The sequence below is a fragment of the Pteronotus mesoamericanus genome, unplaced genomic scaffold, assembly GCF_021234165.1.
Source record: "Pteronotus mesoamericanus isolate MK-2021 breed Mesoamerican mustached bat unplaced genomic scaffold, CSHL_Meso_final scaffold_85, whole genome shotgun sequence".
NCBI classification, from domain to species: Eukaryota; Metazoa; Chordata; class Mammalia; order Chiroptera; family Mormoopidae; genus Pteronotus; species Pteronotus mesoamericanus.
Window position 1 is genome coordinate 501,051 of NW_026555329.1, and position 15,992 is coordinate 517,042.

The 15,992-nt window shown below is 47.0% G+C and overlaps 1 protein-coding gene across 2 annotated transcripts in view; it reads right to left on the bottom strand.

The window, feature by feature from the left end:
* CHN2 (chimerin 2) overlaps window positions 1–15,992 on the bottom strand; it is a 253,681-nt gene that overhangs the window by 76,512 nt on the left and 161,177 nt on the right. For both annotated transcript variants that reach the window (XM_054564485.1, XM_054564484.1), the window contains exons 4-6: window positions 12,399–12,430; window positions 9,433–9,546; window positions 7,404–7,689 (exon numbers count right to left, since the gene is read on the bottom strand). In XM_054564485.1, coding sequence (XP_054420460.1) covers window positions 7,404–7,689; window positions 9,433–9,546; window positions 12,399–12,430 — 432 coding nt within the window. The remainder of the gene's footprint in view (window positions 1–7,403; window positions 7,690–9,432; window positions 9,547–12,398; window positions 12,431–15,992) is intronic.

A 15,992-nucleotide genomic window follows, 5' to 3' on the forward strand; every position in this document is an offset into this window, starting at 1 on the left:
CAGAGGTTGAGAACGTTAGAATCAACTGGAGAGCCTTCAAAATAGAGCTGCCTGAGCATCACTAGCGGGACCTTCGATTGAATAAAGTCAGGAGGCGCAAACAATGGTATTTTTTTAAAAAGCTCCCTGGGTGATTCTAACCCGCAGCCAGTTTGAGGACCCCTGACCTAACCATTCAACAATTATTCAGACGGCGTGATAAATCCTGCACCATCAGGGCATTCTGATTTAAGACAACGCTCAGTAAAACCTGGTTTCATGAGCAAATGTAATCTAAGTTCCGATTCATTCTTACAGCATTAGTCCCATCCCACTTTATGACTCTGTGCAGCAGGACGATGGGTGGTCAGGGTCATTACTGTACCTGTCACTTCTACTAGCTAAGTTATGCTTGTCTTCATTTATCCTTGACTCCCGAGAAAGGTTGGCTATGTCAGTTACATAATATTTCCAAGGGGCCTCCTGAGGAGCCCATCCACAGGTTTGCCAGGCCCTGTAATACAAGCGGGTCTCTTTCAGCTGCTCAGCGCTTTCTACATGAACAATTCGCGCTCGCTCTTTGGCAAATGAACGCAGCGCCTCTGTTTGGTCCACCAACTGTCCTTAATGAAGTTGCAACGCCTCTCCAGCCCCCAGGACCAAGGCCCCTTCTGCCATAGCACACTTGTGGAGCCATCTGGGAGAGGAGTACCTCCCCACCAGCCTGCATGAACGCCGGTGATGCTTCTGGCCTGGTGAACTTGATGTCAGTGCAACGGTAACACTCGGCGCAGCAGCATCGCTCGGCACAGGTTTTGATTTCGTTACTTCCTGCCTTGGTTATTCTCTGCTACGCTCCCTCCTCCCCAATTCATTCTCTGTCCTGCTTTCACCCCCGATGGGGAGACGGATCCCTAAGGACTGCTTCCCCCATGCCTTTGTCCTCTGGCTCCCGGGGGAGAGGGCCTGTCCAGTGGGAGGTACAGGTAGGAGGTCGTGGGTGGGGCAGCAGGTCAGTGGCTGCAGGGCTGGAACCTTGCTTGATGTGGGGCCTCTATCCTGTGACAGCCCCCTCCTGGGGAACTCGCCTTTTATGGGCGCTCCCATTCCAGCTCTCATTAGACACTAGGAACCCCAGTGTCTTCCTCGGGTCCCTTCAGCGCTGGGGAGGTCACTGCGTCTGCCACGACCAGGCCCTAGGAGAAGTCCCTTGTTAGTGAGATTCTCCTCAAAATTCCAGTGAATGTGCCTTCCGAGTCCTGCTGGGCCCTGACAGCTGGGACCCCTTCCAGGTGAACGGCCATCTGAATCCATTTTCTACTTTTCAGTCCTTCACACCAGAGTCCGGTAGATACAACTTGCGTTCCTCAAACATCTTCATTTTAAGAGAACTTCTGAGCTGCAGTTTGCTTGAGGATGTTTTTTTCTATCCAAGCCTCTGTGGCCTCTAGATGCCTTTGAAATGCCCCAGACTACTGGGTTGAGTGCCTCAGTTTCCTGTTGTGTAAAATGCAGGAGCTGCACAAGGTGGTCTCCAAGGCCCTTTTCTCCCCAGGCTCTAGCTTCTTGCGATGATGTGGGAGTCAGATTTTAGCCTGGGAAGGACGTAGCTGTACAGAGAGAAGGCTGTGGGATATACTGACACGCCACCAGGGTGTATTTGAGATGCACTGTTCCTTAGGGTGACTGCGAGGCAATCTGCTCCATTTTCAAAGTCACCCATCTGTTCTTCATTCGACAGTGTTTACTCTACCGAGCCCCTCGTGTGCTGGGCTTCAGACTTGGGAAGTAAACCAAAAAGTGACCCGGGCCTCAAACTGGTCAACTTCTAGGGGGCGGGAGGGGGCAGCCAAACCACAGGCTCTCAACCTTGGGCACACACCGGAACTACCTGGAGGCTGGTCCACACCCAGACTGGCAGGTGCCGCCCCCAGAGGTCCTGACCCAGGGGGTGTGTCCCATCAGTCTCCTGGGGGATGCAGATGGTCCCCAGGGGTCACCCTTTCAGAACCACCTAGGAGGCAGCGTGTTACATTATCGTGAAGATTATGTGTAAACCTCTGGGGTAGTTGTGAGATGGCAGCATTTCCTTCAGCGTGAGCGAGGGAGGGTGAGTGGCAGCAGGCTTCACGGAAGAGGTCGTGCTGGACTCTCAAGGGTGAACAGGAACTGGCAGATGACAGGAGGGGCACATTTCAGACAGCAGGTGCAGCGTGTGGGAGACGAGAGGCACAGGATGCCCGGGGACCACAGGCCGGTGAGGGAGGCCAGCAGCGGAAGGCAGGCTGGGCGGCGGTAGGGGTTTCTGTGGCTTTTCGAGTGCCCCATGCCACCTGCTGCAGCACTTGCCCCCCTGGAACTTTCAGCCCAGGATGCTGTGGGCGCCCACATGGCTCTCGCCAGGCGCAGCTGAGTGTGGGAAGGACTTCACAGCTCACAGCTCCCCTCAGCCAACACAGGACAGGAGGTGGTGGATAAACAGCCCCCTCCTTCAGTTGCTCTTAGGAACAATTCCAGTCCCGGAAGGGGCCCCGGCTCGGTCATGTGCATTGCTGCTGGCTTCTCCGGGCCGGCCCCCTCTCCCGACCTCGCCCTCGTCCTCCCAGATTCCCCCACAAATCACGAGGCACCAGACCCTTGTTTTAGGTCTGCTTCCTGAGCAGGCTCAGACAGGATGCAAAGGGCCTGGTGAGGATTTGGAACTTTGTCCTGTAGATAAATCAAATCAGGACTTTTTCCAAGATGAAAAGACCAGCAGCGAGAGCAACACTGATGAGTGAAAAACCGCCCGGGGGCACCTGCCGTTAGGAGCCACGCTGGGCCCTGGGGGAGAAGGACGCAGCCTGAGCACGAGCCGCGTCCCCTCGGCCCGCACGCCCTCTGCTCCGGGGCCAAGGAGGGAAAGGCAGCGCCGGGATCAGGCAAAGGCCTCTGGCGGGCCAGCGGGTTCGGACGGTGGACACAGTGAGGACAACAATGAAAGGATCACTCTGGACACGAAGAAAACGATTATTTCGAAAAAGAAGACCATGGTGGCTTACGGAAGGATCAGTTCTCTCTGAACAGTTCAGTGTAAAGGCGGACGGCCGACCAGGCTCAAAGCGCTTTTGACGGTTTGACGGTGGGGCAGGCAGAAACCCAGGAGGCTTGCTTGTTGCCAGAGAGAAGCGAGGGGACCCTGGGAGTTGGTTCTCGGCGGTGGCTTGAGAGACGCAAGCTGGGGTGGGGGAGGGGCATGGAAAATGGGGGTGGGTGGCTGGGAAGGGTCCCAGGGGAGCACAGCTGAGGGGACCATCAGTGGGTGAGGGGACAATGCCAGCAAGGAAGCAACAGCCAGCTGATTTCCAGGTCCTTTTGGTCCTGCGCTATAATGAGTCCCTCTTGCCTGCAACCTTTAGTAAAAAGCTGTTAAACACAGACTCTGTGCTAACGATCCATGGAGAAATGGGAGAAGAAAGCCTTCAGGCTGGGGAATTCGCGGGGGGGGCGGTGGGGGGGAGGAGGCGGGCAGCGATCTGGCAAATGGGCAGCCTGGGTCCAGGGTCCCGGGCGTTGGAACTGCCCGCTGCTCTGTGTGCAGGTGGGAGAGAGATACATGGGGTAGAGATGATTGCTAGGGTTTGCTTTAACGTGTGTGAACTTAAGATGTAACACATTCTTTCTTCATATGTCATTTTGGAACAGGACGCTGCATGCATCACAGTTTAAAATTCAGAATATGCAACAGCAGCTCCTCAGGGAAGCATCTCCTTCAACTACATACCCTGCAGAGGCCCCTCCCCTCCCTCAGCAACCAATGGCGCTGGCTCTCCCATCCTTCAATGGGTAGTTTATGATTTGGCAAGAAAAAAATACGTAAAACCATCCCCCGCCCCCAGTACAAACAAATAAAACCATACTACACACACTATATTGTGAATTTCTTTTTTCACAGAATAACTCTGGGTCCTCTTTCCATACCAGTCCACCTGAGCTTCCTCACTCTTTTCTGTGGTTACAGGTATTGCTTTATGCAGCTGTATCATCATTTTCCTAAGCCATCCCCAGCTGATGGGCATTTAGGTTGTTCTCTAACTTTTTAAATTTTAAGCAATAGTGAAATGAATAAACCGGTAAGAAAATATTTTCTTAAATGGGCTTTTATTTTATCTGGGGTGCAGATGGTTTTTCTCCAGGAAAACATAAACACAATTTAATATGGAGAACCAGATTTATTTAATAAAAATGTGCCATTGGAAATATTGTTGCCCCATATATTTATTTCAGGAGAGTGTACTTTACATGACAGTTTAGTTATGATAGCTAGTAACAACAAAACCAGATCGTATAATTATCAAGTGATTTTTAGCCCAAATTGGCCTTGTATGGTCGAAGCAAGGGTGTTTGCTTTAAGCAATAAGGACAGTAAGAACCCAATGAGGCCGAGCTGCTCTGTTGATTTAAGGAGCTCTGAACTTGGAGTTAGAAGGCCTGGGTTTGATTCCTTACCCTGCCACAGTGACATTCTCAATAAAATGGGGATAAGGATTTCTGTCCTCTATTCCTGGCAAAGTTGTTCTGAGGATGAAATGGGAAATCATTTCTCAGATGTAAAATCTGTTCATGAACCACAAACGTCTGAACAAATGTTAAATCCTGTTATTTTTATAGCGCTGAGAGTGCCGTTTTGGCAGATCAGTAGATAATCCATCTATGGAATAAATTTTGAAATAAATTTTATAAAAGAAATGACATTGGTCAATGACCATTTTAATTAAATGTACCAAATGATGGTTCTTATATATCATAATGTTTTCCAAATGAATTATATAAAGAATCAGAAAGAAAACAGAATGCTTTTGGCTAACCACCATAACTTTTTCTTTTTTTGAACCCTCCTCATCTCCCCCTGCTCATCTACAGTTATTAAAATCAAGTTCACTGCTAACCACCCTGACAGGAGGTAAATCTGGAAACCACTCAAATCCAATGGGGTAGGTAATAACTTTTCTGCCAATTAATACCGTTAATATTCTTGGATTTACAGGTAACCTGGTTTCTCTGGGTTCATTTGGAAATGATCAATAAAACCAACAGGCAAACCAAGTTTAAGAACTCCAGAAAATGAAATGCTGGGTTGTCAAGATTTGAGAAATATTAGAAAACCTACACATGCCACCTATTAAAACCTTCAAGACGCGCCATTGCCGGAGCAGACAGGGGCCCCGGGCACTTCTCAGTCAATCCATTCAAGTCTCTGCCACCTCTTTTCTGGTCACCGCCTCCATGGCAACAACCCACTGACCTGCCGTGCAGGGAAATAGAATTTCTGGCAAGACTGAGACTTTTAATAACCCCACTTGTCAATACAGGTCAGAGAGAAATGGATGTATCTGTTCCAACTTACTTAACAAACCCACTAATAAAATGAGTGACCTCCAGCAAGTGGCCGGACCTGGTGTTCTGAGTGTCCCCAAGGAAAGCCACACATTGCATCGTTAGTGGCCAAGAGAACCTGCACATGGACACCCGTCCAGCAAACCCCTCAGCGAGTTCAGACTCCTTCCTTCAACATTTCTCTACCTTTTCCTGGTGTCTCTTTCAAAGGGATCAGTAATCTGATGATTAATTTCCCCCCAAATTTAAATGTAATAAATAAATACAAGACAAGATGATCTGTAGTAAAGGACGTATTTCGTCGCACAAGTGTCCTTACAGAAATGCCATCTAGAGATACAGGTGTCTATTGACCAAACTCCCCTCTTGGAGGAGAGCGAGGATCTAGGAATAACAATTCCAACACCCGGGCTCCAAGCTCTCATCCCAAATACATGCTCCGCACTCATCTCTTTTCCTGGAAGCATCCTAGCGTGCAGTTTGTGGTCATAACAGATTGCTTTTTGGGTGGCATTACTCCCTGATTCAGAAATATTGACACTGCTTCAGAGGTTTATTTTACAATTCATCTTCTAATTTGTCATGGCCGGGAAGGTCAGTGTACAGATTTTCTATTCGAAATTACTTTGGAACAGATCTTGCCAACAGACTGAAAAACGGCACTTGCCTGAACCGGAACAAATTCTGAAAGTTGGGACTCAGGCCCTTTCTCTCTTTCATTAAAAGGTAAACAGTTGGAAACCCCACCATTTCCCAAATCAATTACGTGTAAAAGAATAAACAGGTGCTTTGGAGACACTGGAGTTATAAAAAAAAAAAAAAAAGGCAAATGATTTTTTCATGGGCCAGCTGCTCAACTGATGTGATTCTGGGGAAGGTTCTCCAAGGCTCTCAGACTCAATTAGCAAATCAATTAAAATCACCCCCCTGTCTGCCAACAGGACTGTGCTGTCCCCTGCCCCGCACCTCCTCCCTCCCCCACAACGTCAGTGCTTCCTGGTGCATCCCCATTGCCAAAGCCAAAACGCAATCAGTCCACAGGGGGTTCCCTTGCTTTCCGCTAACACTGGACACCCGGGGAGGAGGGGGGCTGTTCCGGTTTAATTAAGGATTAGCCACCGCCAGCAGAGGCCGTGCTCAGGGTCCCCTGCGCCGGCTTATTTACATCTGCCCCAGCCCTGCTCGCCTAGGGAGGCGCGCTCAGCACAGACCCAGGGCTGGCTGACCGGTGTGGCCGGCTGTCACTTTCTTTCAGTGGAAAACAGATAGGATCAGGCAAAGCAGATGGTTCCTGAAGGGACAGATCCAAAACTCTGCTGGCACACGGTGGTGGCGTCGTCCAAACACACAGCAACTTACTGGAGAGGAAAATCGGCTCTTCCTTGCCGCACCCCGCCACGACTGGTCCAGCCTGAACAGCTCAAGCAGGTGGGAGTTTGTCACCCTCCCCAAGTGTAATCACCCTTTCCTGGGGGGAAAAGGCAGCCTGCCCTTCTAAGCCTCCCAGAGACAGCCGTCATCACCACCAAGGCTCCCATCTCTGACAGTGAAGTCCGTGACCCAAGTAAGGCCACCTTCCACAGCCGGCTCACCTGCGGAGCCTGCAGGGTGACCAGGCCCAAGAGAAGGCCACACAACAGCATGCGCTCAGCCAGCTGGGGGCACCTGGGGTGGAGCCAGTAACGCCTCCACTGGCATTTAAATCAAGTGATTCTTCTTATCGTAACACATTACTGGAGGGGTTTTTTTTTTCCCTTTTCAAATTCCAAATAAACTCACAGATAATTATTTGTGGTAGTGCTGGATCTGACTGTATGTACAAATCTGGGCAAATCACGCACACTTCCCGGCCTCAGTTTCCTCATCAGTAAAATGAAGGGGTTGAATTGGAAGATTTTTAAGGTCCCTCACACACTAAAATCCTAGAGTTCTTACAGTGGGAGTGGGTTTCCTCCAACATTTTGGCAAGTCGCGTGTATAATTAGCTACCAGGTTTTGCAGCGTAGATTCAAAACAGAGAGGCTGTTTCCGCCCCATGTGCGTCTTACCTTGTCAACTGTGGCATGTTCTTCACTTGTGACGCTCGTTTTCCTGGACTCGTTTTTAGACCTACTCAGCCTTCTGGATACCTTTTCTCGGAGCAGAGTGGCATAGCCGATGTGTTCATAGATGGGGTTTGTTGTCATTTTGGAAATGTATTCGGAGGCTTTTGTTTCTATGTACAATGTTATCAAGCCATCTGTGACCAGATCGTGAATCGATTCGAACCTCTTCTCGCCCACAAAGTGTTTTCCATCGTAGAAGAGCCTGTAGTTTAAGGTCTGGTTTCCAAACCTGCCATGAGAGAATAAGCCATTACAGCAGTGTTAGCAGTGAGACCAGTGGAAAACAATAGCAGCCAACATTGTTTTGAGCATGAGCTGCATGCTGGGCACTGCGCTGAGCACTTGACATGGTTTTTCCTCCATTTAGTTTTCATAGAGACCCTTTGAGACAGGTACAATCATTATCCCTGTTTTACACCTGCGAAAACTAAGACTTGAAGGGATGGGGTACCTGCTTGAGGCTGTGTCCCAGAGAGAGGCAGAGGTGGGATTTAACCCCAGCTGGTCATGTGGTATCATTTAATCCTTGAAATCACTAAGGCCATTGGGCCTCTATCATTCTCATTTGTAAAAGTCAGAGGGTAGCAACTGACTGACAAATATATCCTACTTACAAAGTTCCTTAATGGGAAGTAGCCACACTCGCACTCTCTCCCCTGAACCGGGAAATTCCCTCTGCAAGGGGAGTGGCCATCGCTGGCCCTGGCGTCCCCTTCTTATTACAGCTTTGACCTCCGTTGGTGGAGCCCTCATGCCTCCCACCCCAGCTAGGCCAGCTGAAGGGAAATGAGGGGACCATGCAGAGCCCCCTGCCTGAGCCACCACTGCCAGCATCCCAGGGATCTAAGTTCCAGCATCCTCTGCCTTTACTACTGGCTTGTCCCCTCTCAGCCTCGGTAGCTCCTGCCGGGTTCCCCACTGGGACTGCCAGCGCCTGCTGCCAGGGTGCTGGGAAGAGAGGCAAATGCCGCGCATACCTAGTGCACTTGATAGCTTTCGAAATACTTCCTTATAAGGACATCATGTAAGATGTGCAACTAGCCATTCCCGGTTGCAACTTGGAAAGTATCTTTCCATAGACACAATGTCGAGAAGGTACACTGAACACACCTTTGTGGGCTGGGCAGGCAAGTGTTTCCACTGATACCATGCCCTCGATAGAGGCAGGTCTTCTCAGGTCCAAAGAGTTCACAAAATGAATTTTGGGGAAGGCAACCCGATTCTGAAATTGGATACCTTCCCCAAACCTCCAAGGACTATTGTGAGGATCCAATGACATAAAATACTTGATTGAGATTAGGGAAGGCCAGTGAAAAATCAGACTTTTGAGTGCTGTGATTTTTGACCCTTGGCATTTTGTGGTAACAGGCTCATGAGAATTCGGCTGCAATGGCTCGCTGGCGTGGAGACAGAGCGTCATGAATGCCACTGGGAGTCCTTTGGGTCACTGTGGTCCCTGAGAGAACACCGTGGACAAGGTGAAAACATTTGAGAAGGACGGCCGGGGACCCGCCGAGGCAGAGGCCTTTGTTCCCTGGCTGGCTCCATGTTTCAGGCAGGAGTGGCCACCAGAGCACCAGGCTGCCTGATAACTCCCCAGGTGCTGTGTGTGTGCAGGACCTGGTGTCCAGCCTACGGACAACACCCGTGGCCCAGGAAAGGCACCCGCCTCTCATGCATGGCTGGTGCTTTGTAAGCCAAGTAAAAACAAAAAATAAGTGTCGGAGGAGGATGTGAAGTAATTGCTTAATAGGGTCAGAGTTTCTGTTTAGGAGGATAAAAAGTCCCGAAATGGAGAGTGGAGATGATTGCACAACATTGAGAATATATTTAATACCACTGATTGTACACTTAAAAAATGGTTAAAATGGTACATTTCATGCTAGGTATATTTTACAGCAACTTTAAAATGGGGAAAAATGAGTGAAGTCACTTGGAAGGCAAGGGCAACAACGGGTGCGGCCAGGCTCACCTTAGAGCTAACGTGTAGCATCCCGGCTGGCGCTGGCTCTCTCTGAGGATGTAGGCGCCCTCCACACCTCCGAGCAGCTCGTCAGCCTGCTCCCGGGAGATGATCCCGTGGAACCTGAGGACACAGGAGACCGCGTTGTTCTGAGCAGGCCCCACGCAGAGCACGGACCACAACGAGATGGCTAAAAGGGATGGCGGGCCACCCAGAACCTCTGCCCTCCACTTGCACGGAATGGGCAGTGACTGCTGTGTATCTTAAAGATGCACTTGGGGCCGCCTCTCAGCACGCACCCAGGCGGAGAACAAGCATTCAAGAAGCCAGGTAGAACGAACTGTAGTCCACCTGGATTTCTGCTATTGTCTTTGCTCCCACGCTGAGAATTAGGGTGGAAACAAAATGCCAGGTTATGGACCCTTTTTAAACAATGGGGAATAACAAAAGAACAATGACCAGTTTAGATCTGTGCTCTAACACATAGAACTATGTATTATCCTGATTGCAAATGACCTCTTATTGATTATCAATCTGCTTACTTCAGGTGCGGGGTGTTAATTTTAGAGGCTCATTCTCTGGAAAGAATAGCCAGCTATCATCAACATTCTTAAATTTCTTTAAATTCTGAGAGCTATAGCTTAGGGATATGTTTGAAAATGTTCCTTCCTGGAAGGGGGAGGGGAGACAGGGAAGTTGTCAAGAAAGTTTTGTTTTGTTTTTCCCCAGGGAATGCAAAGAAGGGGTGAGTCGGGGGAGAGGCCCCTGGAAATTAGGATGTTTTCCACACCAGAGTCAGAAAGGACAAAGCTGGTGCCGCAAGAGGTTGGAGGCTGGGATGTTCAGGACACAATCTGACCATGTGACCCTGGACCAGGGTAGGGCAGGGCAGGGCAGGGAGTGACCAGAGCAGGCCAAGGCACACAGAGGACCTGATGCTCCTGTCCCATGTCACCTCCAGGGGTGGAGGAAAACCTCACACAGGCAGTTAACCTGAAAGGAGTAACCTTTAATCCCTTGAACTGACATGTTTAAGCAATGGCCGGCAGCCAAGGTAGAGCGTCAAGAACCAGATAAATGCAGTTGTTCAAGAACAGAAAATTTCAGTTTTGAGAATCTGAAGACCCAGTCAGTGGCTCATCATCCGCCTTCTGCATGGATTTAAAAATATCTATGATGTGTATATCCTATGATCCCACCTCTATGAAAAGCAAGCATGCCCAGAGGCTGGGGGGAAGGAGATAAAGAGAAGAATTCCCCATGGTCTCGCTCGGTGTGGGGCAGTGTGTGCTGTGCATGCTCTAGGTTCCCGTGGTTCCTAATTTTCTCACATTAGAAGGTATTTGTTTACCAACTTTTTAAGAAAAAAATAATGCCTGTGTACAGTGGGAAAATCCAAAATTCAAAAGTTAAAGACACAAACTAAATAAATGTGTAAATAACATAAAAGTAAAAATTCTCTTTCCCTAAAGGCATCATTGTCAAGTTGTTTTGTGATTCCTTCTAGGGGGGAAAACCATGTATGTCTCTTGAATAGCGCATGTGTTACTTTTTGAATAGAAGAAACAAATAAACACTTTCATTCTGAAAAAAGGAAGGGAGACTCAGAATCTGAAGTTTTGAAGCCAATTGCCCTCCAACACATGTTCCTTTTCCATAGTTGAGAAAAATGTGTCCTGGGTCTTCTCCCACAATAGAATTTACATGCTTTGGGGGTTAGAGGATGAGAAAAAGAGGGTTATTCAACAAAACTTTTATGCAAAAAAACCCAAAAAAAAACCCTAAAAAAAAATCACTGCACAATAAATGGAGTTCCTTTGGGTTTCATGCACGACAGTGTCCCATTTGAGAAGTATACGTAGGTTTTCATTCTCTCTTGTTACATGAATTGTGCTTTCTGTGAGCAAAATCCAGATCAGCATGTGGAAGGGGAGAAAAAGCACACAACTAACTAGGCTCGACATTCGGGCTGTTAGGACGTGGGGACGGATGCGAGCAGAGGCCAGCGTTCCCGCAGGCCCTCCGGAGGTGCCCGCTCAATTCCCAGGATCAGGAAGAAATGTACCGAAACGCAGCCCTGGCAATTAAGAAGTGGCTGAGGCTGGGACAAATGAGAGGGTCATTAATCATGAAGGTGAAGCTGTGATGGGTAAGGGACTTGAGGAAGAAGGGTTTGGATTGGTCGGGAGGGCGTGGGAGGCGGACTTGAAAGAGACTTTGGCTCCTAGTGGCCTCCAGGTTGGCTGTGGGCAGAAGCGTGATTCGATGGCTGCCCCCGCTGAAACTGTCCTGCCGGCCCCCTGGAAGCTGTTTTCTAGGCCGCAGCCTTAAAGACTCAATTATAGTGTATGTTCGCTTTGCAGTAGGTTTCCAAGTACAGAAGCCCGAGTACGTAGTCTTCCGAGAAGGCAAAGCAAAGCAAGGCGAAACATTAACAGGAAAATGGGAGGAAATAATAATGATGGCAATTAAGGCAATTGGGCTAATACAGCCAAGTCAAGAGAAATGATCATTTTGGTCTTAGGAGGCTGCAGGGACATGGGTAATGTCCTGAGTCTTGCATTCACTGAGGTCCATGACAGGAAGGAGCTCGGCCATAGTTTACGATCTTTGACACCCTAAATGTTTATGTAATATTGAGATAACAAGTGAAATAGAATAGAAACAAAGTCTCAATTATGGAAAATGCTGCCTTACATTTCAAATACTTGCCAAGTGCTCAGTGGCTGCTTTTGTGGAGAAAAACGTAGCAGGAGTTATTCTCCCTCCCACAGTAATAGAAGCCAAGCACCTGAGCATTATAAAGAAAATGCAATACAAAGGGGTCTGATTGCATTTATCATTATTGTTAAACTCTTGCACAATGGATATTAGATGAAGACCCTATATTAGAAAATGTTTAATATTTATATTTAAATGACATCTGAAGCGACTGCTTATTACATTATTAAAGCAAAGAATAGTGTAATACATACTCTCTTCCATAATATTTTGGTCTGTTTTCCACCTATATTAAAAAGAAGAAAAATATTAATAATGCATTTGAATTCAAATCAGATAGATAAAAATGCTGTTCAAATAAACAGAGCTAGAGTTCTGGTAGTAATTTTATTACAGTTTCTGTTCCCCAAATCAGAGAGCCATGAAACTACAGAGTCAACCAGCACATTCTACTGTCAGGAATGTTTTAGAATCATCATATTTTTCTAAGCATTCGGCTCATTCCTCGCCCAAACCCGATCACGTAATAAAAGAACTTTCAAAGGAAACAAAGTGATGCTTATTTTAATATTAGGAAATTTATAAAGATATTACAAGGCTTCATCCTGAAGGATAAAATAAATACTTTTAGCATGAATAAAACATGAGCATTTATTTTAATCTTCATCCACTTGTTTCCTTATGTATTCACAATAAAAATGAGTTCACCTGGATTAAAAATAACTTTAATTTGGTCCCTCTCCAGCTAAAATCAATATTCTAACATTCTTATTTTTTTCAACAAATGGCTAATGAGCTAAAATTTACTTGATGCCAGACACAGAGGACAAGATTTATGGCTCGACCAAACATCACAAGCATTCCAGAAAAGATTTTCCAATCACATCTTCTGCCTTGGGGTTATCACATCAAATTTTTATCACATACAGAATAATCTGCTTTCACAACAACTTCGTTTTCTGATGTTCATGGTGTTGGGATTGGGAAGAAATGAACACGAATTCTCGTGTTCAGTTTTTGTTCTTCTAGTCTAACTCTGGGGAGACCGAAAACATTACAGAGCCACATTAAGTTATGAATTTTCACTGACAGTTATGACAGCAAGCTGGTGTTTATTTCTTAGAGTAGAACACAAACATGCAGTTGTTTTATTTATGTCATTTCTGTCTACAGTCAAGTGGGGAGATTTCCCTACAGGGATCACAGGTAGGCAGAGGGGTGGGATTTCAAGGTACTGAGCCGTATCTTGGCCGATGCCCACTCTCCAAAGGATTCAAGGGGTCTGAGTGGGCAGTAGAGAGCCACGGACTAGAGGAGAAGGTTCCAAAAGTGGGCGGGAGCCAGGAATCTGAGGGCCACACTCACAAGCCTGCTTGGACAAGCCCGGCTGGCATAACATTGCTCACCTAGGCACTTCTCAATATGTGCTCGCTCATCTGTGCATTTTACACTTGGAAAGCACTGAACCGAGAGGGGGCCTTCACAGCTCTCAATCTTTAAGGTATAAGGCTGGCCCAGTACCATTTACAAAGGAAGATCTAAAAAAATGTCGTTAATAGAAGCCCAGAGTGCGTAAAAGTCACCTTGTTATCCGATGTGTACAATTACTCTACATGCTGGAAAGCTTTTTTCTATGAGTTGAACATTTTGTCATTTCTATCGTTCTATTGGCTTGCAAAGTTCTTTCTCGCTTTTGTGCTACTGTGGTTATGGGACTGCAACACCAACCTGGCATAGGGGAAGTTTAGGATTAGAGAAGCCAGTGGGGGGCTCAGGGGACAGGGTCTAACGGGCAAGACATCTCTCTCGGAGTCAGTATTCCACATTTTCAAATTATTCCCTGTATATAAGGACGATTTTGTTTTCATCTTTTTGGCTGAGCCAGAGTTGCAAATGTTTCCTCCATATTTGCAAATCTGGGTGTAGCTTCCTACCCCACTTCCCTTCTCCATCCTCTTATCTCCCCAAAAGGGAAGAGTGATCTAACTTCCCAGATGGGCTGCACGGCAGAGAGAGCCTATCACTGACTGCTGACGTGCAGGGAACCAGTTAATGAGTGTTGAGTTTAATTGATTCTTAAGACGACAAACTGCGTTTAGTTCATCAATCAATCGTAAGAATATATGGCACGCTTACTTTGTTGAGGACTCTGTGCTAATTCGTGTCATTGTTGGTGAAGTGATGACCTCACAGGTGTGAGAGGAAAGGTTGAAGGAGCTCAGGGGGGTGTTCTGCACTTGCTGCAGGAGAATGTACTTGAGAAATCTAACATAGACCCCCAGATAGGGAAGTCAATATTTATAGTGGTTTTAAGGAGAGCAAATAAGACCCTGCCTAGAGGACAGCTGGATCTAACTGAGGCACAAATTCGCATATGAAAACCATGGAAAAATATAATAAGAGCATTGAACTGTGTGGGACAGACTACACCTGGAATAGGGCCATGGAATGCGTTCCAAATATTGCATGAGACATACTTGTGTACTAAAATATTATTCTTTGTTTATCTGAAATTCAAATCTAGCTAGGCACCCTGTTTTTGTTTCTTCTTTTCTGTGTCTGGCAGCTCTACGGAGGGGGAGACAAAAGGTAGGAAAGGTAAGAGAAGGCAAAGGCAGAAGCTGGGGCCGTCCACCAGCTCCCCTGGTCTGGGGCTGTTTCAAGATTTAATCTCTTTCCCTTTGTTTTGCAGCTGTCCTGGTTAAGGCTAAAGAGGGAAATGATGGCTGGGATAATAAACTAAGCAGACAATAACCCCTTCCTCTTCCTAAACTTTTTGCTCACAGGAGTCTAAACACCACTCAGTCTCCACACTTCGCTAAGCTTTTAACCAAGATTACCAAGATTACTAAACTGAACTTACTTGAAGTCATAGAACATCTACATTTTTTTAAGGTGTCCCTAGATCCAGACAAAACAGTCAAAAAGATCAATTTCCCAAATATCACTAAAACGCTTTTATATAACTATATAATAATCTGATAAGAATTTGTACATAATATTAATATAAAATAAACACCAATAACATAATTGTTTAACACTTAATGGAATCATTAATGAGTAGAGCCATGTGCGGTCCATTGCTGACTAGAATAGGAATTTTATTTGCTTCTACATGGAGCATGTACTGTAATGAAAATAACCAATGAAAGAATACTGTCAAAGATTTGAAAGATTTGAGTTGGTAGAACTCCCAGGTACCAGGGGGCCTAAACCAGTACTAAGGGGCTAAACCCTCAGGAGGCAAAGTGGGGAAAACTGTGACTATATGTGCGGTATACGTAAACACGAGGCCAATCAGGAGAACACTGAGATATGAGCGAGGCCCCTCTTGCCCCCCAAGGCGGCCCAGGGACCAGCAGCATTGGCATTACCTTGGAACCTGTCGGAAATGCAGACTCAGCAGGTTGAAGGGGGTCATACACGCCCTAAAGGGTGAGAAGCTGCCATGTGTGCAAGAACTTGTTTTAGCGGGTTTTTAACTGGGAGGAGGATTGGCGCCAACACTTTTCGCAAGTTCTTAGAGCAAATGCCCCATGTCTGCAGTAGTGAGCGTTCGAAGGGCACAAGATGCCTGTGTACATTGTGGGTTGGCAGAACGAGGCAAAGATTATGAACGCAGAGCCCCGCTGTCAATGTAATTGCCGTGTGACCCTGAGTAGCTTAGTCTACTTCTTTGCATCTCATTTCCCTCAATTTTCAATAAAACTGGACTTATAAAAATGCCCTATTTTAATAAGGCTCTTTCAAAGATTCGATGAGATAATGCATATACAAATGTTGAGGCCTGGAAGGCTGTGGCAATAGGTTCACATTTACTGAGTAGCCTCTCTGTGCCAAGGACCGTC